This window comes from Diadema antillarum, unplaced genomic scaffold, assembly GCF_040938485.1.
Source record: "Diadema antillarum isolate AM-2024a unplaced genomic scaffold, OU_Dant_1.0 scf00000063, whole genome shotgun sequence".
Lineage (NCBI taxonomy): Eukaryota > Metazoa > Echinodermata > Echinoidea > Diadematoida > Diadematidae > Diadema > Diadema antillarum.
In genome coordinates, this window is record NW_027270952.1 from 3,663,091 (window position 1) to 3,689,288 (window position 26,198).

At 37.5% G+C, this 26,198-nt stretch overlaps 1 protein-coding gene across 1 annotated transcript; it reads left to right on the forward strand.

Annotated features, from left to right (window-relative positions):
* Positions 1–19,585: 19,585 nt before the first annotated feature.
* On the forward strand, positions 19,586–25,786 carry LOC139716271 (CMP-N-acetylneuraminate-poly-alpha-2,8-sialyltransferase-like). Its single transcript, XM_071627838.1, has 3 exons — positions 19,586–19,626; positions 23,125–23,658; positions 25,510–25,786. The coding sequence occupies exons 1-3, from the start codon at positions 19,586–19,588 to the stop codon at positions 25,784–25,786; spliced, it is 852 nt and encodes a 283-aa protein (XP_071483939.1).
* Positions 25,787–26,198: the final 412 nt, after the last annotated feature.

Here is a 26,198-nt window from a genome sequence, read left to right on the forward strand (position 1 = left end):
TGGGATAGCCTTTCAGTTGACATGCCGTGGTGGCTTCATTTTTGGGGTAAGACAGCTAGGATTTGGAGAGGACATCACTGAAATAATTATGTGTATCTGGCCATTAAAGGGACTGTACAGTACTGGTTAATCAAAGAAAGTCATTTTCACCAAAATTTTAGATACAAGATTTTGTCACCCCAGCAATGATATGCACCAATCTCTTGTGTATGTGCAGTGTACATCCCAAATTTTAAGATAATGACATCTTACAGCAGCATTACGGTGTATTGACAAAAAGTACATTGTGTATCCTAATGTGCATTACAAATGGTTCATACCAAGTGCGTAAGCCATGATGCATGAGGATGAGAAACCCTGTGTAAACATGTACATTGTACTGCTGAATACCAGTAAGAATTCCTCACTTCCAACATTAATGTCACCTGAGCATTATACATCGAGTGCCATTATATGTCATAGTGCGACCTAAAGGGATGGTATATTAATTGGTTGACATGGGGATTCAGATTATAACTTTTTGCGAGAAAATCGGAAACCACTTATGAAATATTAAGGAGCACACAATTCTAAGAAGGATTCAAAGTTTCTTTGATGAAAATCTGTTTTCAAATGGCTTAGATATCCAAAAACAAAATAAAACAGAGATGTCACAATAAAAGGTATGTCCCACTTTTTATTAGGACCTCTTTGTTTCTGGATGTCTCGACCATTTCAAAACTAATTTTGATCAAATAAACCATGAAATCCTCCTAGAATTGTATGCTCTTTCATAATTCATAAGAGGTTTTTCATTGCAGTACCATTCAGAATGGACAGTGTACAAGATTGTGGAAGAAACATGATTACTTTAATCCATGGCAAGGTATCTGTTGACATTGTGTGATATATTAATGTGTATATTTGCACAGATAACACTAAAACACATTTATTGATTTATTAAATTAGAAGAAGTGCTTGCATAAACTCGTTAATGGTCTGTGGTCAAAGTTCCCCTGTTTTTCTTCATGCTGTTAGTGAGAGAAAAGTCTTGTCACATGTGGAAATTTGTAAGCCAGCTATTTGTCATTATGAAAACAGTATTTCCTTTTTTAAGTGTAGTGCACTCTGGTTAAAATGAACATGATTATAATGGAACTCTTGTTAAAATGAAATGAGAATTCAGGTCCTACGATTACCATTAATATATCTTTACATGCTTTTTTATTCAGCTATATATGATGGAATTTCGATATAACAAAAGAAAACTGCCCGCCTGAGGATTTGACTGTAACGGGAGTTGCCTGCACATGAAAGAGACTGGCATTATGAATATTGTTGGCATTTTCTATTGTGGTATGATCTTTCTGTGTGCTATAAACCTGACCGTGTGTACTAATTTTTAATAGAAGCACTCCCAACTCTATGATTCACATGTTCCAAATTTTACACATTGGTTGTGCAACATCGCTTTTGATACTCATATGAATTGTACATTTGATACAGCTGTCAACCACCCCACCCCCCCCCAAAAAAAAAGAAAAAAAAAAGAAGAACACCCCCAACCACAACAGCAAAAAAAACTAGAGATTGTAATTTGTCATCACTGACAAATTAAGGTGATCCGATTTTTTTTTTATCAATGATTCGAGTCCCGATCGCAATAGGCATGACCATACAAGTTTCATCTGTGTTTAGAGACATTGGCCGTGTGATGTTTGCATTCTCATTTAGAAAAGGGAGTCATATCTGCCATCTTTGGTACCAAATTCTGTATACACTGAATAACGAAGATACAGCAATGAATACATATGACCTTTGACCCACCTTTGCACTCCCAAGATTGCATCTGATGAAATAGTGGTTATTTTGTGAAATGATTCTCGCGACATCGTCTATACGTGTGAAAAATATGGGAAAGATAGGACAGGTATTCACTAAGATACAAGATGAAACATTTATGACCTTTGACCCTAATTTACATACCCAAGATGTTGTCCGATCTAGTAGTTGTTATTTTATGAAATAATGTACGAGACATGAACTAAACATGTGCAAAATATGGGGGTGATAGGGCGTGTTTTTCTTGAGTTATTGCAAAGAAAGTTGCAGAAAGAAAGAAATATCTCAATACATAGAAGATAAGCTTTAATTTCAACCAATTTTTTATCGTAATTCCGACATCGTATGAAAAAATGAAGGAAATGAAACGATAGCGCAAAGTCTCAGCTACAATATATTAAAATCTGGGAGAAATTCACCGAAGGGTAAGTGAGCTAGTGCTCGATAAAGACAATCATGTCAATTTTCACATTAAAGAAAATTCCCTCCCATAGAGATAACACGTCATAACGAAGATACAAAAAGAAGTACATATGACCTTTGACCTCAATTTGCACAGACAAGATGGCATCTGAGTAAAAAGTGATTATTTTGTGAAATGATCCTTGTAACATGGTCTTTGCGTGTGCAAAATATGGGAAAGATAAGACATGTATTCACTAAGATACAGGGTGAAACACCTATGACCTTTGACCCTAATTTACATACCCAAGATGGTGTCCGATCAAGTAGCTGTTATTTTATGAAATAATTCACGTGACATGAACTAAACATGTGCAAAATATAGAAGTGATAGAGGCCGTTTTTCTTGAGTTATTGCAAAGAAAGTTGCAGAAAGAAAGAAATATCTCAATACATCGAAGATAAGCCTGAATTTCAACCCAATTTTTTGACGTGATTTTGACATCGTATGAAAAAACAAAGGGCACACTTACGGTAGCGTAAAGTCTCAGCTACAACATATTAAAATCTGGGAGAAATTTACCAAAGCTTAAGTGAGCTAGTGCTCGATAAAGATAGTCATGTCAATTTTCATTTCCAGAAAAACTGCACTCCCATAGAGATAACACGTAAACTGGTCAAATTTGACAAGATTACTTTATCCATTTTTACGAGGTGATACCGTTATCCAATCAGAACACTGTTATTTTATGTTTGAAAGAACATTAAATGAGCTACATCATACTGAAATCTGGGTGAAAATTGACAAAGGACTAGTGAGATACGCTCGAATGAACTTGAAATTTGATGACGTCATTTTGAAAATTTACTTTTTTTACTTTATTAAGAAATTTGATATCTTTTAATCATTTTGTCAGCGTTGCCAACCCATGAAATGACATGTACAACTCATCAGTTTTCAAAATATGTATAGAAAATGGGGGGTCACCGTCCATCCTGACGAGTAAAATCCGATTTAAAATTGGCAGTTTTTTGGCATAGTTGTACTGCATATCGCCATTGACGCGCGCGCGGAATTTCAACTTTGACGGGCCCGTATGACGTCATATTGAGTCGGATTGACTTGAAACTTGGTAGAAATATTGCTTGACATTTCAGGCAGCCGATATGTGTGAAAAAACGGGAAATTTCTATTGCATATGAGCTGTGCGTGCGTATATGCGCGCGCGCGTACGCGTCCGTCCGATTTTTTCAATTTTTCAAAAAATGCTCCAAATGGTCTGAAACGTGTGCAAAAAAAATTTGAGCTCGATTTGAGCATACAAATATTTCAACGCGCGCGTACGCGCACGTACCAAGAGAAAATGTGAATTTTGAGAATATTAGTAGAATGCGCATAACTTGAAATATATGTGACGTAAATTTCATTGAAAAACTTCATTCCATTAATGAGATATGACTGAAAATGTGTTTTCATATAATGACGTCATAGTGACGTCACGGTCAACTGATCACTTTGATTTTAGTTCGATTGCCGTCTTTGGGACACGATACATACATGGTATAAGTTTGAAATTGATAGGCAGAGTACTTTCTGAGCTAACCTCTGCACAACTTTTGGGGAGAAATAAAGAAAGAAGAAGAAGAAGAAGAAGAAAGAATCCGTACAGATACAATAGGTGATCCGAGAGGATACTCGGATCACCTAAAAAAAAAAAAAAAGAAAGAAATGGTTCTGGCTTTAGCTGTGCAAATTGACTGATCTGGAGAAACTGTGACACATATTTTTGTGATAGCAAATGTTGTAAGATCAAGCTATTGCTTCCTGTGTTTGCAAGAGCAGTTTCTATTGTTATGGTACACATACACAGTAATAAGACACATACCATGTTTTGAATGGCAAACCTAATCATACTGGGATTTTCCAGTGAGTGAATGAGGGGATGAGGCAAAGTGATTTGATCTTCCTCAGATATGACTGAAACACAGAACACACATCACATATCAAAAGGAACACACTGTTAAAATGATTGGAACTGTGACTGTATATGACGGTATACAAATACATGCATTTCATACATATCACAAGAAAGCTCCGATTGTATATTTTAACTTTCTGTAGGCAGTTTCTAAACAGGAACTGAGACAGATATGTCATAGTCATTGCAAACATACTGTGGTTCTAGGCAGTTTACCGGTAATGTTGCATTCTGGGGTTTCAGTGCTTGATGAGTCATGCTTTACACATAGAAAGTTTGAGAACGTGAAGAAACGCCTCTACAGTGTTGCACCAGTACAACCGTAATACGTTACTGTGTTGCATATTTCATCTGCCCATGTAAAATTCTTCATACAAAAGAGATTGATTATCATTACATTGTCACATGGCCAAAAAAAACCAAAACCAAACAAACAAAAACTCTCACAACATTGTAACAACATGAATAAATCATTTTGACAGGTTTAAGCCACGTGGATAATCTAAGTAAGGGAAGCCTCATTCTTTGATGCTGTACAAAAGTGGTCCACAAAACATATTCATACACAAATAGGCATAATGTGATTTTTTCCCCACAATCTCCTAATCGTTACTAATTTATTTTTTGGAAGCATGGTAGTCCTAATCCCACTTCATTTCTTTCTTTCTTCAGCATAATGGGTTCTGAAGAATTTGTGCTTGGTGTATTATGTTCTTTAGGTTCTGTGCATAAAGGGATTTTAAATGCAAATTATATGAAATGAAGGATAATTGAAATAAAAGCAATATGTATACACATATGTAAATATTTCCGATTGTCAATGAATGTGTTTTGTTGTCAAGAATGCCACCTCCTATCCCCAATGAAACTTTGGTACTACCGAGTGTCTCATACAATGTATTACACTGCGTGCTACAGTCTTATTATTATTATTATTATTATTATTATTATTATTGTTGTTATTATTATTTATATTATTAATATTATTAATATTATTATTATTATTTATATTATTATTTATATTATTAATATTATACGTGTATATAATTATATATATATATTTGCTCTTTATTCAAATTTGTAAGTCAAACAAAATGCTCTTTGTCATGTGAGAGTTCAGGAAGAAAGTAAAAAAAAATTGTTTAAAGAAAACAAAATAAAACAAGTGGAGATGTAACGAAATATTAATTGTTTAAAAAGATAAGCTTTTGTCACAAATATTTTCTCTCAGTATTAGTTGAACCTGCGTATTTTTTTAAACATCTCCATAGATGACGTCATAGCAATATGATGTATAATGATGCTGATTAAACTAAATTTGGCCTCCCATACACACATTGGAAATTAAAAAAAAAAATCATTGAGATTAGACAAGAAAGGAAAGCTTTATGGAATAACATGTTTCTATTATGTCAATGACGCAAATAAGATGAGGTGGTAGCGTCATGGCCTCATAAGTTTCCGATTTTCATGTGTACAAATCTTCAGTAAATTTCTTTTCGTTCAAAACTAAGAAGCAAAACACTCTTCACGCAAGGGCGGCGGACCCGGGAGTACAATTTTTGGTCCACCTAATTAAGTGAGCTACGGCGATCACTCGTCCGCCGTCCGTCGTCCGTCGTACGTACATGTACAATAATCATGTATTAATTAACTATTTACATTTTTATATTCTTGAAAACATCATGACGAATTACATGTATCACCAAACTTGGCAGGTAGCATCCCAAGAGAGATAGGATCTAAATTTGTTCAAATGGGCACGGCAACCCCCAAGGAATCTTTGGGAATCTTCTCTAGAACGAGAAGGTATAGAGCTGAATTCATACAATGAGTAAGTACATTGATAACTGTAGTTTCAAGTTTGTTCTTGGCGGATCCAGGGGTGCCCCTCCCCCACCTTGAAACCCGGGGGTCCAAATTGGAGCCTAAATGAAATTGTGCATTTTCATCTTCTTCAGAACCCCACGATAGATTTTCACCAAACTTCTCAGGTAGTATCCCTAGTGGAATAGGATCTTAATTAATTTGTTCAAATGGGCACACCATTCCCCACCTGAAGGGAAGTTTGTTCTTGGCGGATCCAGGGGTGCCCCTCCTCCACCTTGAAACCCAGGGGTCCAAATTTGAGCCTAAATGAAATTGCGCATTTTCATCTTCTTCAGAACCTCACGATAGATTTTCACCAAACTTGTCAGGTAGTATCCCTTGTGGAATATGATCTTAATTTGTTCAAATGGGCACACCATTCCCCACCTAAGGGGTCCCCTGGGGTGGAGCACAATGCCGGAGGTGGGGCCGGGAAGGGGGGGGGGGGAGACAGACAAACCCTCAAAATTAAAGAATCTTTACAAATGTTCTTTGAAACCGTGAGTGATTATCTAAGGTGGTGCAATGAGTAATTTAGATTAGTGACTGTAGTTTCGAGTTTGTTTGTCGCAGATCGGGGGGGGGGGGGGGGGGTGAAGTGGCACAAGAAACGCAAAAAAAAAAAACTGCATGGGGGAGTTCTGTTTTTTTGTTCTGGTTTTTTGCTTGTCAGTTAATTAAACCGCGAAGTGGCGAAGAATTTGAAATAAAAAGGTCCACTTTTTCTAATTCTGAACCCTCCCAAAAAATCCTAGTTACGGGCCTGTGTTATGGTCTTAGCGGTAAAAGAAGTTGAAGGCTGGAAATCATGGAGATCAGAGAGGAAAGTGACTGATAGTAGTCATCTTTAAAATTGCACCGTGAAAAACAAACGACCAAACAAACAAGAAAAAAAAAATCTTGCCTTTATTTATTTCTACTGAGAATCCATATTAACGCGCAGTTGTCATGTCAGTATTTGGCCACTTAGATTTACATCCAGAATTGCACAGCCGCTATGTCTGTCGTTAACACATCTCGAAGAATAACTATATCGACCCATCGTAAATAATTATGATCATTGATGGCAGGTCATTCACATTGTTCTTTAATAAACGGACCGGCAGATATGTCTACATTTCGTCATCGTGTGTTGTCTCGTGGTTTTCATTACTTTAGAATATGTTATGTACCACATTATTTTTGCACTGTTTTGCCTATACATGACTTTGTATCAGCAAGTGATGTATCATGGATTAACCGGATTTGTGCTTCATCAGTTTAACCATTTTGCATGACATTGCACTTTGTACACAAACCAGTTAAGATACTTTAATTCTTCTTAAACCAACATTGCCTGGTTACGGTAAGTACGAGGAAAAATACAATACACTATTACAGCACAATTGACAAGAGCACAATGTATACATACATTTACAAACAAACCTTAGTTTGATGAGCTGTTTCAAAACAAACAGAATAAAACGATTTTAACATACATTTAACTTAACGCCGGAAAATATCAATTCTGGTTACTCATTCAATCGTACAAAACTGCCATAATACACTATCTATAAATTTATTTATAAATCCACTCAAAATATTGAGTGGATTTAATCAACTTTCCGATCGGAAGAAATGAGCCTACACATTGTAATTCAACAACACATGAGGGAGAATCGAAGTCGACGTGCACAGCCCGTAGGTAGATGCTGTGCATGAACATACATGCGTATATCATAATACAAAAATGCACTCATTACAGCTGGCGTAATGATATAAAACGCTCGTGATATGTATCTCATACAGTGGACTCCCGCCACAACGAAAGCCCTTGGGACCGGCATTCTTGTTTCGCCATGTCGAAACTTTGCCACAACCGAAAACAAACAAGCAAGCAAACAAACAAACAAAAACAACAACAACAACACATCAACAAAACAATAATAACAACAAACACACCGGCGGACAACACCGTGGCCCTAACAGCTACTTCCGCAACCGGAACCTCGTCACAACCGAGTTCGTCATAACGGGGGGGGGGGGGGGGGGGGGGGGGGGGGGGGGGAATTTTGAGACATACTTTGTATTCAAAAATACAAAATATCAAAAAGATCCAATTATCCATGCTTCTCCTCTATACAATTACACAATTACTCCCAGTGCAAAAGCGAATAATGTACAGAATCTTGTTAATCACCTGCAGTAAAGTCTTCAGAATTGTACTCCATCAGAATTGTGCTTAAGAAACTAATCTCGTGTTACCAGTGTGAAAGACAAGGAATGCGGTCAGGCCAAGACCCAACGAGGCTATCTGTCCCTAGGACTCTCACTCGCACAGGAGGCAGACCCTTCTTGGCAGCTGCCCCACGCCTGTGGAATCTGGGCCCCATTTCATAAAAGATGTTAGGATAGCAATTTTTGCTGGAATGGCAACTTCCAATAGCAACAGCCAATCAGGAAGCTGAATTCTTTTTATTACTTTGACAATTGCCATTTATTCAATTCAATTCAATTCAATTCAATTCAATTCAATTCAATTCAATTCGTTTATTCATCTCAATCATCATAAAGACAAATACATTGTGAGATCAGCATAGCAAAAAGAAATATTGATGAGGAGAACGGGGACTACAAAAAGCAATAGCTTGAAAAGGCGTAAAGCCCCCAGATTACAATGGTAAATAGAATGCATGTACATGACGAAGTGAACAAAATTCTTGAATGAAGTATAATAATGAACTGCTTGAAATTGTACATAAAACATAGGAAATACTATACATTGAAGTGGAGAAAATAAATAAGGAGGTCTAAGCCCAATGAAATACGACGCCTCCTCCCCTCCCCCCCCCCCCCCCGCATAAATACAGTCACATACATTTCAGTGAGTCTATTTCTGTATTACCAATACGGAATGAGATATCACCTGGAGTACCACTACAAATTGACAGACTTCGGCATTTTGCAGGCTTCAGGGAAAGACCCATGGACTGGCAGTGGGAGTTGAGTTCTGATATGATTTTTTGATGGTGACGTTTATTATTCGAAATCAGATTAAAATCGTCTGCATTAGGGGTGGTGATGACCTTGTGTCCATTGAGGTTATAGCCATACTTGGATTTAATTGAAGTCAGATATTCCAGTAGAGGGTTGAAACAGGCAACAGATATAAACGGGGATAGAGGGTCACCTTGAAAGACACCTTTTCGAAAGTGAAAAGTTTTTGATTCCCACGAAGGACCTGAAACATATCCCTGAAGCCTGCTGTACAATCGATTAATGTAGTCTACTACACAACTAGGTACACTGTAACGATTCAAAGAATGGGCAGTGAGATCATGATTTATGCTGCCAAATGCATCACTAAGATCAAGAAATGTTACGTGAACCGTTTTCTTTTTGGATTTCGCATGCAAAATAATAACAAAAATATGGAATTCTTCAGTTTCACATTTCCTTGGAATTCCCGGGAAAACCTGCTGTAGTCACATATGAAAATAGATGAGATGATTATGCCAAAACCTCTCAAGTCTCACACTCTGTGTATAGCGCTTATATAGGTTTTACAAAGATGTTTTCTTTTGATATGAAATAAAAAAGAAGAGCCTATAATCATCCTTCATATCACAATGAATTAATAATTTCACAGTGATTTAATATATAGAGGGTTCAGTTTACCGAACTATTGACAACTGTATACGTGTAATACGTTTAATATTTATGAACCAATGACAACACCGCCTTAATGATTAGCATAGACGATTGTGATTAATATCACAGTATCCTTCAAAATTCTATTGCTTTTTAAATTTGTTGATCGGATAGAAGTAAGTCTTTGATATTGATTTGTTTAACTTAACTCTTCGTAACACATTTTTTTTTCACTTATAGAAGCCAAAACTCTAAACTATGATAAGTCATCAAAAAGTTCCATGAATAATAATTATAGCAACCCCGCTGACAAGATCCAATATATTTTGTGCTTGAAGAAAATTTGAGACGAGGTCTCAGTAGATTGTGAATTCATTCACGTGTCATATTTCACGTGTTATACAGTTATACTGAAATGTTGCGAATTTGTTCACAAATAGTTATGAAATGTTTGTGAATTTGTATAACTCATAAATGATTAGCAGATATTTGCCCATGTTTGGTTGTAATATGATAATTTATTGTGAATTTTGTGTGCGTGTGAATTTGAGATTTGTTGGTTTTTGTTGTTTTTTGTGTGTGACAATATGACTTCGTGATTTGTTCCACAAGATCACAAATATATATGTTTTAACTACTTTTGAGTTAATTGTGAATTTAAAAACAAACTTCGATTTGGGATTTAAGATTTGCGATGTCTCCTCAGGGTCACCACATGTGGATGGTCCTCCATGCTGACTTGAAATCTTCGGATCCCTGGTGAAAAGTGTTGGCTGTTCGTGGGTTTCTTGATTTGCTGGAATGTGAGGATACTTTTGCATTTTAAGATTGAAATTTAACGATCTTGTGAATACTTTGGGATAAAAAGATTTCAATATTTTTAGGAAGAAAGTAAGGTGATATCATTATTTCATTGTTCATAAAAAATATTGTCAAAAGCAAAATCAAACTAAATTCATTAATTGTTGATTGACTACCTCATTAACAGTTCAAATCGTAAAAGAAAACGTTAATTCCTTATAACGCATGAACATTATCTCACACAATTTACTGTAATATTATTTGGGGAAAGTGTGGTTTCACCAAATCAATACCCTTTTGCCTTTACAGAAACGTGCAGTACGAATTATCACGGGTTCTCACTACTTAGCACACACTGATTCACTGTTCCATGATTTAAAGACTCTCAAAATCACTGATGTGGTTATACACATACGGCAAACTGCCATATTTATGTATAAATACGCCTACAATCACCTCTCTGCAATGTTTAAAGATACATTTATCTCAAACTCCGGCACCCACCAATATCCAACCCGTCATGCAACTAATTATCATTTTTCTTTTGAAAAATACAAACCTTATTACAGCACAAAGAAAGACAGTATAAAGACAGTACAGACAAGACGCTGTCTGAGGAACTTAGGCACAGTGTTTCTCTTCGCAGTTTTAAATCATCTTACATTTTTTTACTGTTGTATATTTGTATCCCTTCTCTGTCATTCCTACTCGTCTCGTTACAGTCCTATGTATGCTATCCACTGCACATGTAATATTATAGGTTGAAGTGACTTTTTTTTTGTCGTTCGCAGTTTCTTTCAGTTTCACTTTGAACTTTGATTTCTCTTATGTATCATGTTATCCGAGGCCGTCATCCCAGTCAAGCACAGTGCTTATTGATGACGGTCTTCTCCACTTATACCTCGAAATATATAAGTGTTCACACGTATGTCATTTCCTTTTCTGTATACCTGTATGTCTATATTATGTTACGAGAAAGATTAAAAGGCTCTGATTTTGTCGTTTTCATTGTGTATTTGCGTGTTTTCTGTATTGTACAAGGGAACAAATGCAATTAAACTGACACTGATAACTGAAAGCCTAATGCCTATAGTAGATTTAGTATAATCGAAGGCAGCGACCGAGCGGAAGATGCATGTGGGAGGGGGTATTCCCCTTCCAAACGAGGGAGCTTTTCAATGTTAAAAATTGAATTTCAACGATCTGGTGAACATACTGGATGGAATATTTGGAAATCTTGTGATAAAAAAGTAAGATGATAACTTTGTTATTCATGTCAGTATACCATCCTCCCCCCCCCCCCAAAAAAAAAAAAAAAAAACAACCAACAACAACAACAACAACGACAACACACACACTTTCATGGTTGGGTGATTTAAACAAAGAAAAAAAACCCTCTCATTTCAAGACTCCAGTTAAATCATATTTGTTTAAAAATTGTAGTTTTTGTTAATGTTAATGTAATATTGGATATGGACTGGGTTTGGAGGGTTGTACACAGTATGTGTTGAAATATGCAGGCTCTCATGCGCCGAGAGTACCATTAATGATAGATACGGCGCATTATAAATGTACTTTATTATAAAAAGAAGGATGTTCAAGCGGACCTCACTCGCTGGGGTCGTCCGAACCCCCCCCCCCCCCCCCCCCACTACCAATTACTGCATACAGACTGTACGTCCGGGTATCGCTATTTATTAGGGCATCGCTCGGTCGCCGCGAAGTTTTACCGCGGAGTTAAATTTCGACGTCGCCTGCCCACTTTTCACTCGCTGCCCAAAATACGCTCAGTGGCCGGACCGTCGCCGTAGAGCGAGTTTAATAAGGTAAAAAAAAACCCTGCTAAATAAATGGCTGCCGAGCGGTCGCCGCCTTGTCGCCGTTGGGAGATCGGTCGCTCACCAGTTGGCGAGTTCCAAATTGAGCGGCGACTTAAAGGGTGTGTACAGTTCTGGTCGAGGTGAGGATTTAGTTTTTAACATTTTGCGAGATATTCAGAAACCACTCTATGAGATGTCAAAGAGCTTGCAATTCTAAGGAGTATCAAAACTTTATTTGATGAAAATCGGTTTTGAAGTGGCCGAGATATCCAAAAACAAGGTGAAACAAAGAGATCCTAATAAAGTTGGGGCATGAAGTCTTTTATTATTATCACTTTTTTGGATATCTCAGCCAATTGAAAACCAATTTTCATCAAATAAACGTTGAATCCTTCTTACAATTACATGCTCTTTCATGTTTCATAAGATGTTTCTCATTATCTCACTTAGGAATGTAAAAACCATGAATCCCCACCTCAACCAGTACTGTACAGCCCCTTTAAAAGGAATCACTCGATGCGATGCCTAAATTCCCAGCAATTCCCTGGCAGGCTGCAAATCGGCCGCTCGCCGCTCGGAGTTGTGACTATGTAGCATCATATGCTGAACGTTATGAACCAAACGCACGGGAAATTTCCCCTCTTTCCTCGTTGCTTGGCGTGTGGCGCATGGAAGGAGGGATGTACCACCACTGATCTCTACTCCGATGGTAGAGACCAATGTGTACAATCTAAACAAAATTCACACAGATGTGCCATTAAAAAAAAATAGATCATAATGAATTGAAAGCATTCGAAAAAGTCAAATTATGCTTAGCATAATGCTATAGATGACAAAGAGGTCAAATTTATACCGGAGAGCTTGATTATGCCAATTGTGGCAACGTTGACTTTTCGTTTGTAATGGAACCACTGAGCGCTTTGAGTGAATGGAACGTGTCAGTGTGTCATGTTTTACGCATGGTTGTATTCTACTCGTATACCGAGCAGAGATTGACCCCATTATAGTTGATGTAGCGGATCATACTGATTCAGACTGTTTGATAGATTAGGAAGAAAATTCATGCAATCGCTGTGAGTTTGCTATGCAGGCATGTATCCGCTGAAACGATCAATGTTATGCCGGGGAAGAACATGGCTTCTCGTCACCGAGGTCCTGATTGCTTGTGTAGTGTGGAGAATCAACTTCGGGAAGGTACATTTACTCATGCGCAGAGAAGGATCAGGTAAAGTTGGCAGTTTCTACTTGACTCTAGACTACAGAGCTTTAATATAGCGTACTGAATCCCTTCTCTGCAGTATAGACATTGCTAAACTAATGACGACAGAATCAGATTTTTTTTTCAAACATCAAACAACATTGTGTACTTACCCCATAGAACAGGTCTATTTACCAAGTAATTCGAAATGCCCAAGTTGACGAGTTGAGCTTTGCATGCTTTACTTTGATTCTAATATCAATGTGTTTATGCATTTGGATAAGGCTGGATTCTGTTTTTTTAATAAGCACGGGCCAAGTGTGTTTATCCTTGGACAAAATCTTTGAACAAATTGTCCCTCCTTATTTGCAGGCGTCCCTATACAGAACGTCGGCAACCCTGAAGAAGCTATAATCTGGTGAAAACGATCATACAATATTGTAGAAAGACCACTGAATGATTATATCATGAGAAAGATTAAGTTTTGTATTTTCTTTTTCAGTGTCAGCAGCCATGAATGCGATACCCAAGGTAGCCGTTGAAGACACATATGATAGCACATCTGTTCTAATCTCGTCGGTTGAGCACATGAAGCACATGAAGAGATCATTATCGGCTACAGCAATTGCTATTTCACGGTAAGCCAATATACACAGGAAGACACAACGCATGCACACGTATACCACTCGTCCCATCGATCTTTGTCATGCCTCTCTCTGAATATAGGTACATAAATATATTAATATGTCATGTGTCACGTGCCCGGGAACTAACAAAACAATAACTTTAAACAAAGGGATGTATAGGGAGTTAACTTCTTACTCTTTCGAATGGCTCACTCCACATTTCTTCGTTACACAGGGATTATTTTCGCATGTTGCAGGAAAGTAACTTTTCACAAAAAATAGAAAGTCACTATCAAAGAAAAACGAAATACTTTTCCAGTGGGGCCATTCATAATTTGCAAATTAATATCTTACAAAGTAGAGTCACTGCATGGTGGCTGATTCATATCACACCATTGAGTTTTCATTGCAGCAGTGCTTTCAAAAAGACTATACTTTTGACAAGAGCTTGAGTGAATTGTCAATATTGTATGGTCTTGACCGTTTGCCAAATAAAAGAGGGACAACACCCAACTCTCCCAATACCACGGCGTGTAGGCGTCACACGTTGAACCATGGAGACACAAAAGACTAATGATCTTTCTTTGTACCTCCAATGTTGAACGAATGACGTGTCGGGGGGAAAAAACGAGAAAAAACTTTCAGCATGGATGAGCAAGGGAAAAAAAAATGTAAGCGTCTCAGTCTTTTTGGTACCCGTTATGTTGTTATGCACCTAAAGTCATCTTAACTATAGCTCTTTTACAGTCTGTGCTGTCTTGTTCACAAGGAAACTAACCAATTTCTGTCATCCCAGTGCAAATCCAATGAACAGTTATTGTACTTGCAAAACATACAAGTAATCTGATTGGATATTTCCACGATACGAAGCGATAAAAACTTTGAAAGATCATATAGGTCTGAAACGTACTTCTGGAGTAGCTTACTAATACACGTGTATAAATGTTTCGCGTAGTTCACCAGCATGTTTCGCAACTTCTTGCACTAAGATGTCTGAGGCTGATGCAAAAAAATACGTCAAATTCAAGTTGACTTTTATACACTGGGCAAAATCAAACAGAACAAAATCAACAGAGTGGTAGATGTTGCATCAAAGTTTTCAAGTTTTCGTCAGACAGTGTTATCGGTTGCTACCACTTGTGTCAATAAATTAACTTGGTTCTGTTCTCAGCTCACAACTCTTCCTTTGGTTTGTTCAAAAAATGTAAAGTTCTTGATTTAGTCGATAATTCATCAACTTCAACGCTTTCACCCAAAAGTCATAATTGCTTAATTGTTGCAACACACACACACACACACACACACACACACACACACACACACACAAAAAAAAAATATTTGAACAAGGCTTTCTTTGTAGTCAGAAGATTTTTGTTCAGGAAGATTTGTAATGCCATGCCAGCACCAGTAATTCATATACATATACTTTACATGCACTTGTAATGCTTCTAATATCAGGGCGATTCCACGATAACGCCATGACACGTAGGAGACCCCGAGTCAAGTGGAGCATGGAGCAAAGAGAAACACATCCTTAGAACAGGGAGGTGGCACCTCCCTGCTTACAAATTCTATGTTCTGCTGTCCTCACTCTGAGCTCATGCACAAAGATCGAACCAAGCAGAAATGCTGCATCATTTGTGATTAGGGCTGGGCAAAAAAAGAAGAAGAAAGGAATAAGTATTAAAAATATTTATACGTGATTTGTACAGAATATCGGAATACTCTTACGTCCCTGTTGCGTAAAGCAAAAAAAAAAAGATTATTTTTGTTCTTTGTTTGAACAGCACAAGTCAGATGCAAAATCTACCTGGCATGTAATAAATAGTGTTATTCATAAACGTGTAAATAAGGGTATTATTGATAATATCCTTTGTGAAGGGAAGAATTTAACAGATGATGTGGAAATTGCGGAAGCATTTAACTCTTTTTTTGTTAATATTGGTCCGAATCTGGCCCGCAATATTTCATCTGTACACATGTATACCCTTTCATTCTTACCTACTAAATTCCAATCCACAGTCTTTTTTTTTTTCTCCCAGTACTTGAAACAGAGGTCTTAGATATTGTCAATTCTTTTAGCCCCAAGAAGAGTACAGGTCATGATGGGATTTCTAATCACCTCATGAAATGTATTGTAAACGAAATACTATCACCATTAGTTCACATTTTGAATTTATCTTTATTAACTGGTATTGTGCCAATTAAAATGAAAATTGCTAAAGTTATCCCAATTCATAAGAAAGGCAGAGAGGATGAGTTAGGAAATTATCGACCAATATCGCTTCTGTCATTCTTTTCTAAATTACTTGAGAAGGTGGTTTATAATCGTTTAATCAAATTTGTAAACGAATGTGATATTTTAGCTGATAATCAATTCGGGTTCCGGAAAAAACATGCAACCACCCATGCTATATTACTACTGGTTGAGAAAGTTGTAAGAGCTATAGACACAAAGTCGCATACAGTCGGTCTGTTTCTGGACTACTCCAAGGCCTTTGACACAATAGATCACGAAATTCTTTTGTATAAACCAAATCATTACGGTATTCGTGGAAAGGCCTCGGAGCGGTTCAGAAGTTATCTTACCGGTCGAACTCAATTTGTTTCCGTAAATAATCATGAATCTGATATAAACTCGATTTGTTGTGGTGTTCCGCAGGGCTCCCTCTTAGGTCCTCTTTTATTCGTTTTATACATCAATGACTTCCGGAACTCATCCTTTCTGCTGTCTTTTCTTCTGTTCGCAGATGATACAAGTCTCTTTTATTCTCACTCAGATCCTTATGTTTTGCTCGATTCTTTGAATAATGAACTTAAGTTGTTGTTGGAGTGGATTCAGGCAAATAAATTGTCGCTTAACATAAATAAGACCAATTATATGGTTTTCAGTAACACAACAAAATCTCTTCCAGGTTTAGTTTTAATGGACGGTTTACAGTTAAATCAAATAGATTCAACAAAATTTTTTGGTATTTATATTGACAGTAACCTTTCATGGAAGGTACATGTTGATTATTTATGTAAATTATTGTGCAAGAATGTTGGAATTATTCACAAACTGAAATATCTCTTCCCAAAGCCAATATTGCATTCTCTTTATACAACCTTATTATTACCTTACTTGAATTACGGAATATTAGCCTGGGGGAATTGCTCAAAGACTAAAATTGATTCGTTATTTTTGGTTAAGAAAAAGGCCTTACGGATTATAAATCGAGCACAATTTTTTGATCACACTGATGAATTGTTTGTTTCAAGTAAATTGTTAAAAATTTCTGATTTGTATTTGTATCATGTTGGAATTTTCATGTATAAGTTGAATACTGGTGACCTTCCTAGTATATTTTCCTCAATGTTTGTGAAAAACAGTGATATTCATACTTACCCTACAAGACACAGTGAATCCTATCATTTTTCCCCTGTCCGTACAGCTTTAGCCCTTAAGACAATTACATCGACCGGCCCTTCTTTCTGGAATGAGTTAGATTCGGTTCGGTTGCACTCAAGTTCTTTAAGCTCCTTTAAGAAAAATCTGAAAGCCAATTTTCTAAAATCCTATGTTTAATTATTTTGCCGTAATCACTTGAAAATTTTTTTTTTTTGCATACTCAAATGATGCCTCGCTCGGATGACTTCATTAGCTTGATCAACTTGCTACTTTTCTTAGCATTTATACCATAAGTTAATCATAAACATTATATATTATACTTTGTACATCCAGTAAACTTTGTAATATTCTCGATATTTTGTATTTTGCATGTTACGTCACTTCTGACATTGCTGTACTGTACTAAACCCTATGTTTTATTTTTGGAGCCCACATCCTACAAGCTTTGCATTTTAGTGGGTTCCTCATATTACACGTCAATTATAAATGTCCTTATACATTTGTGCATTATTGGTTCAAACTGACCATTGTGTGAAAAACATTTCTGCTTCAAATCAAATGGAATATAAAACTTGTATGAAATGTAGAATATGGAACATGAATAATAATAATGATAATAATAATAATAATAATATATATATATATATATATATATATATATATATATATATCATCTGTCTTCCATACATCTAACCAATAATGATACAAACATTTTGCATCTAGATCACCATGATTATGCTGAATTACCTCGAAAATCATATCAATTATAAATGGGCTTAAGCTTACTTTGAACATGGTAATTGCACCAGGGCTAGTGAATACAGTGATACATGTCCGGAGAAATCTTCGGACATAGTCGGGACAGAGTGGATTAGGCAAAATGGAATACCATTTGTAATTTGCCCCCAGATCGTGCCACTTTGCCCTATTAGCAGATGACATGATGTTTATCTTAATATGTATTAAATACTGTAATATTATTATGGTATTAGATACAAAGATGAATAGAATAAATGAATAATTGATAATTGATGAAATATTTATTAAATAACATATTATAATGGTATTAAATCTGTGTTTTCTCACATTTTAGGTAATGGGTGAGAGACTAAGCGAAAAATTATAATCAACAGAGTCGGTCAGCTACCAGACTTTGTTTCTGAAAAATAATCTTTCTGCTCTTTATCGCCATATCTTTTCTGGACGTACAACGTAAACGTACACATGTGGCGTATGCTTGGTGAATTTTATTACAGGGGGAGTTTAGTTACACTCTAGAAAAAGATTGTATTTTTTAGCATATACTATACCGGTTTCACATGGAGGAACTCTAGTTTGCAACAGTGCTTCTTTTTTAAGTGAGAAAGAATTTCAGTTGCAGCTAAACCACCTCACGTGAGGTATACAAGTTTTCACATTTTAGATTCACCTCCCCCTCCCCATCCTCTTGTTTTCATGAACGCCATTATTTTATTAACTTCAGTTATGTCAACCAGTGAATCCAGATTTTGATTCGCAACATATTTAACCACAAACACACAGACAGGCGGGGATCAAAGAGGTTTACTTAACTGTAAGACGCAAGTATGACCTTAAAATGACTATTTTTCTATCTTGAATATTTACGCCTTATACTTAGATTCCCTTGAAATGTTGACAGCACGTAGAAAAACATTGAAAAACTTAGTTCATCTCAGACTGTTCAAGGTCTAATGATAATCATGTTGACTATCGATCCCAGGAGGTGACTATACAATATCATAGCGCAAGTTTATTTTGGCATGTTTACTGGTTCTTTTCAGAAATCAGCTCAAAAAGAAAAGAAAAAAGAAAGAAGATCTTCTACGTTATCATGGTTATTATGAGAGTCTGGTGTAGCATCCTCCATTTCGCGCAACCATTTTTTGTAGTGATATCAATTGCAGCGATATGGTAGACTGGACAGATACAATTGATATCAGGCAACAATAAGTCACTGGCCCAGCGCACCTGTAATCTGAATAACAATACATGTACAATAATTGTACAGTTCTCGCACGATAGACACCATGGCGCCGGTGTGGAGCTCAGTTAGACTCTACGCCCAGCCGTCAGTGCGTAAATTTTAAGCGAAGCCCCTAGGCTCATGCACTGATCTCCGAGGAGAGATCAGTGGGCTCATGTGATGTGGTCTATGGTACCCTGGGGGTACCAAACAGAAATCCGCAATTCTTTTTGATTATTATTATTATCATTATTGTTACAATTATAGTTATTATAATTATTATTATTATTATCATTATTATTGTTATTATTATCATTATCATTATTATTATCATTATTATAATTATCATTATCGTTTGTCAGTACTTTATCTTTGGTTACCCAAAATATTTCAGTGCTTCTTGGAAGATTTTTTTGTTTTCACAACAATGATCTTAGCAGTGCAGCAGAATCAGCCTCAGTGCTCATCACAGTGCTCATTACATACACTATGCACCAATGATGTGAGTGTCACACACTCGTAGACAGCTGCACAGCACCATGCACTACCAATCCACGGAAGACGTAAAATAAGTAAACATATAGGACAAGTTCGTCGATTGAAATCATCTTGTTCTGAAAAACTGTTCAAAATCGACATAGAATATTTTGAAAACCTAAAAAGTATCATCATCATTATTATTAGACCTATAGTAAAAAGGGCATGAAACTCCATAACAGGGCCGAATAGTGGTACATGATTGCATTTGGATCATTATTCCCGAGTGCTAAATTTTGGCCACAATGACCGCAGTGTATAAATATAAGTCTTCTGAACATGAGATGGCGCCATAATTATAACCCGCTACCCGGGGTATAACGGTACGCCCCCGCACCCCGGGGTACCACGCTCGTGGTGTCATGTGCAAAAACGGGGACGCGCATGCAGCGCGGTATTTGGATTTGTAAAGGCCGTGTCACACCACCCTTGCGTGCGACTTGCAAAGAACAATTTTGACTACCCGGAGGTTCCCGTAGATGATCCGCACATGACAATACCTAGCATGTATCTCAAAAGTAGTCGCCCGGAGGTGCGCACGCATATTTTATTACCCGCAACCGTGTTTAGGCCCTGTCACACCTTTCCGGGCAAGCTACTCGGGCTTGTTACGTGTAGGGATTTTCTAGCATACCGGACATTCCTGAGGGCGGAAAAGGATTTCTGCGAGTCAGCGCATGTGTCTTACTTGCTGGACGCGTTATACTTGCGAGTATACTGTGTGACCTTTGTACCAGTCGCTTGGGGGCTGACAACTCAGTGAAGGAATTCTTCTAATGGAATGGCTGAAATCTCACAGAATTTCATTATCTTGGCTGCATACGGGACTGCGAAGTACCTGCGTGGGAATTGCCTGGGAAGTACTGCCGCTAAGGGTCTCCTACTGGCGTTCTGCGTGGACATCTACGGGCATTCCCGCGACTCACCCGGAAAAAGTTTTGGTCATGCTCAAAACTTGGCTGCGGTTAAATCGGACTTGCGTGAGCACCTCCGGGCAACTACGCGCTAAATACTGTCAGGTGCGGACCAACTGCGGAGAGCTCCGGGGAGTAAATTTGTTTCCCCGCAAGTCAAGCCGCAGAAGTTCCCCCGTGCGGTATGACAAGGCATGAATGAAAATTGCAAACATTCTTGTTCGCCCGCTGAAAATCTTCTACGTGATGGAAACTACCTCCTCGCCACAAGCCCGCGTAGCTTGCCCGGAATGGTGTGACACGGCCTTAATGTTACGCCTCCCGTTGTGTCACATTTGCGTGTGCGATAGATACGTTTCTTGACAAATTTTCGTCTTATCAAGCAATGACGGCACTCGAACTTTAAAAAAAATCAAGAATGTTGAACAAAGGGTCAGATTTTCCTCAAATTGTCACTGATGTGCTCCATTAATATTGCTGCTTTCACTCCATCCACATTTACATTTGGATTTAATCAAACATCTCTAAATGCACTTTGCAGACCGGACAGACTATAGCTTTTTTCTCTCACTTTTCTCCTTCTCTTTCTCTTTCTTCTTCCTCTTCTTCTTCTTTCTTTCTTTCTTTTTCATAATAACGGCAATATGTTTAGTAGCATTGTGAAGAAAAAATGGAAACCTATTACATCGTAGATGACTACAACTCAATCAGCAGAATTCGGTAGAGAGAGAGAAAAAAACCCCCAATATACGTGCAGTGTAGTTATTATTTCATCATACAAATGCAAATCACAAATGAGAGATCAGGACACTGTTCTCTATTTCTTTGAGTGATCCCCATTTTTTTTTTTACTTTATTAATCTAACTGATAAACAAATTGACCCTTTATCGACGTGAATATAAAGTACCGATTATTCGGTGTAGCAGCCATGCTAAAAACAGTCATGCGCTTGTACATACACTCGTTGAAGTATGTATGCCTATGAACTTTTTTTTTTTTTTTATCGTGACTACTACTAAAACAATGAATACCCGGTGAGTATTCAAGTCGATAAAGGGCAATCAGTTGAAATAAAAGCACTCGATGCACGAATACATTAATTTGAGTTTATTAATCCAGTTTTCCCTTTACCTGTACACTGCAAAAAGTCCGGTGTTAAATAGTAAACACCGAGCTGGTGTTAAATTTTCGGTGCTCATTTATGGTGTTGAATTAACACCTACGGGTGTCATTTCCAAATTTTAAACTGTTTTTTGAAGAGTTTCTTAGTAACTGCACTTCTTGTTGATTTTTAATTTAAACAAGACGATCAAGAATTTTACATTGAAATACTAGATTTTTGAAAAAAATGTGAAAATAAATTTACACCAAAGTAACACCAGCTGGTGTGGTCTCTTATTGAAGCTGGACGGGTGTTAAACCATTGATATTAACACCAACAAATATCAAATCAACACCATGTGGTGTCATTTTTGAATTAACACCAGTACAGTGTCAAAATAACACCAGGTACAGTGTCAAATTAACACCACGAAGTGTCAGGTGAGCACTTTTCAACACCATCACAGTGCATTTTTAACACCTGTGGGTGTGGTCCTTTATTGAAGTTTGATCGGTGTTAGATTTAACACCCGTGGTGTTAAATCTAACACCGATGTTTTTACAGTGTATATGATTCATCATACTGAAATTATAAGCGCACTTTTATCTATATCATAGTATTTCCAACTGAAGCAGTGTTTCAATTAGACATTTTGTTGTATTAGTCCACAAAGATTAATATTAGAACGAAACAGTTATTCGATTAGAAGCGAATACGATTTTTTTTTTGTGTGCAGGAAGTTATTCATAGTATCTGATCTCTTTGTACCGAATTCCTACTATTCAAACAAATGCTTGCTATCAAAGCGCGTTTCCGTCATTTCCATTCCCAGAGTGTAGGGGTTGCAGTATCAATAACACATTCTTTAACAGATTAAGACGAAGAAGATCAAAAGGATTTCATGAAAACGCATGACTTTCTCCGGGGTCCGTTACGTTGTCTATCAACACGTATATAGATATCCAAGCACGCTATCATAACCTCATTTTTACTTTCCTAACCAGGTCGAACTAAAGGGTCTCTTTCACCATTTTTTTTTTGTCTTCCAGCAAAAAAATAAAGAAATACTTGAACACCAATACAACGGTCAGAATATATCGCCTGGGCATCGCAGCGGAAGCTTTTCAATTCGGCGCCAATGAATCTACCATCATCGCGCAAAACCAGACGGAACCACTACCAGCCATAGGGCCACGATGCGCTGTCGTGGGGAACTCTGGGATACTGGAGAATAGTCGGTGTGGAAGCGAAATCGACGAGCACGACTTTATTTTCAGGCTGAATCTCGCGCCCGTTGGGAGGAATTTCTCATCTGATGTCGGGTCAAGGATAAGTTTAACTACAGTAAACAGAGCAGAATTGCTCGAACTGTCAAAAATAAAAGTGCCACGTGACTTACTTCGGGATAAAAAGGGACTTCCTTACGCAGAGAGAACGTTCAGCATTACAAACAAGACAATTGTGTGGTACCCTAAGGGAAATCCTCAAAAGCTGCGTACTGTGGCTTCGCTGTTTAACAGAACTCTAAATCTCCAGCCATCATGGGCCTATAGTCCAGAGTCATTGATGTACCTTGCGTCCAGGTATCGCAATATGCATGATCTATTTGTAGTTACAACCCTTTTGCTTTTTCCATCTTCCAACAGACAACAAATTTCGAGATCTGCATGACTGCTGAGATATTTGCACACACACACACACACACACACACACACACACAAACAAACAAACAGACAAACGCATCCCGTTGTGTTGACTGGAACCCCACCATTCGTCCAAAGCCCCCCCCCCCCCCCCCGGGGGGGGGGGGGGGGGCTGGTTGCAGAAAGTGTGCGCTGGAAACCTGTCGGCTTTCAAATACTTTTTGTCAATTGTTAATACATGCAACAGCAACTACAACGATGTTAGTAATGATTGTGATAAAAATGACAACAACACCAAAACACAATAATGGTAATATTTGAAATTATTCAAAAAGAGAAGGAATCAAACAAAAAGGAGAAACTAGTTTCAAACCAATCATTTAATGGTGCTTATCCACAGAAGACAGCAAACTGCATTAAATATATATAGCTGTTAAGATGATCGCGTCATACAAAAACAGAAAACAATAATTCTGCAATATCAAAGCGAAAGTTTAGATCTTTATGATCTGTGAAGAAATGAAGTATGTTATAAAATATTAAATGTAAATTATAAAAGATTATATGTGCACCAAATTTGGTGCTTTTGGACAAATTTTAACAGTTGGTCTGATATATCGGGCAGGACAATCAGCCATTATTTGTAAGGATTGACTTAGTGCAACAAGAGTAATAGCGCTAGCTTTTCGCTCATGCTATGCATCTTGTGTTCAGAGTGGAACCCTGCTGTTTGGTGGTGCCAAAAATGACTTGAAAATCATTCACCTCAAATTTCGGAAAAGAAAATTCCATATCTTCCACACAACCGATTTAAATTGGGTCAGTGCCATGCGCGATGTGATATCACTACATGCGATTGTCGGCATAACGTCCTATGTTTTCATGTTCTTCATAAAACAACATAACATATAGAAATAGCAAACTTCAACGCAGAAGACAGTAGTAATGTCAATGGAATCAATATTAGGGACAGACTGCTCTGTAAGTGCTGTTTAAACATCTTAATGCACACATTCTGTGCAGATCATAAAACCACTTCATTGTCCATTATTTCTTGATAATCTTGAGTCATCGTAATTATTATGTCTTCAATCGTGTTGCGGATTCCAATAGTTCCCAAAAATAATGCAAACTGTCACTTGCTAGATACTTACAGCGGATATGCGACTAAAAAAGTGTTCAAGGAATATACAAGTTAAAATTGGCACTAGTTTGTATGATTTACATTACGTTATTATTGAATTGGCTGTTCGCTACGTGGTATCTTTCTATATACCAATGCGCTTCTTAGCTGTCCCCAAATTAGAATTCAACTTTGATTTTCATAAAGGAAAATGCCACAAGTTCCCCTACCCTTGGGACGGGATGGTCTGGGGCTGAGTGCCCTCACTCGGTTGTTTCATTCCATGAATGTGGTTCGGCACCCTTCATCGTAAAAATTTTCACACATACAGATGCTATGTTAATTGAAGCTTTTCGCTCTATTTGCATTTAAGTGTATTTTGTTTAAATCATTCATTTCATGACATTGAAACAATGTTATTAACTCTGCAAAGACAATACAGGGCAGATATTTTTGTGACACATCAGAATTTCAAATTTCAAATAAGATCAAAAAATGCGTAAACGCACCCGTATATAAACTTAACCATTTCAATTTTGCTGAGTCCCACCCGTTGACCCCGAGTCAGCATTCTCTGACAATAAGTCATTTTAACATTACAGAGAACAATTCACTGTGTTATCAAATTCCACATTGTTTTCTTGTGTGGGCTTGTTTTCTCTCTACAGGATTTGGAAGATTCCCTTGCCGTCTACGGGACTGTCTGTGGTTACTGTCGCTCTTCTACACTGTGATGAAGTTAACATATATGGGTTCTATCCGTTCCCGCAAGATTCCCGGAACCGAGAGCTGCGATACCATTACTATGAACCCACCATAAGAAACTTTTACTCTAAAAACAACACAGTGGGTGTGCACAAGATGCCTCGGGAATTTTCTTTGCTGCGAAAGCTAGACGAAGAGGGTGTACTCCGATTAGTGACTGAACGCTGCTACGATGAGTAATAGGTGGAATTAAGACTCAAGAGACTTGAACACAATGGTGGTCCATTTTACCAGTTATCTATTGTACTCGCATTGAGAGCCCACGTCGGGAACTGACGCCGGAGCTGATATGTGACTGGTCTGATTAAGTCCACAGAAATCGAACTGAATTAGCTTCTGAAAACATTCAAATAGCAACAAGACCTATTTTTTAAAGGAAATCTCTGGATATCTCGTAATTCCCGTGGAATCATCCATTCTGAACCATCTATTAAAAAAAACCGCACACACACTAGCAAACAAAGAGAGAATTTCCACCTTCACCGTTGCAGTATACGTTACACTGTGTAGGCCAATTTCATTGCAGTTTATGGGACATCAGTTTCCAGCAGTGACGCTCGATAAACAAAGTAAATCGGAAACGGTTTCGTCG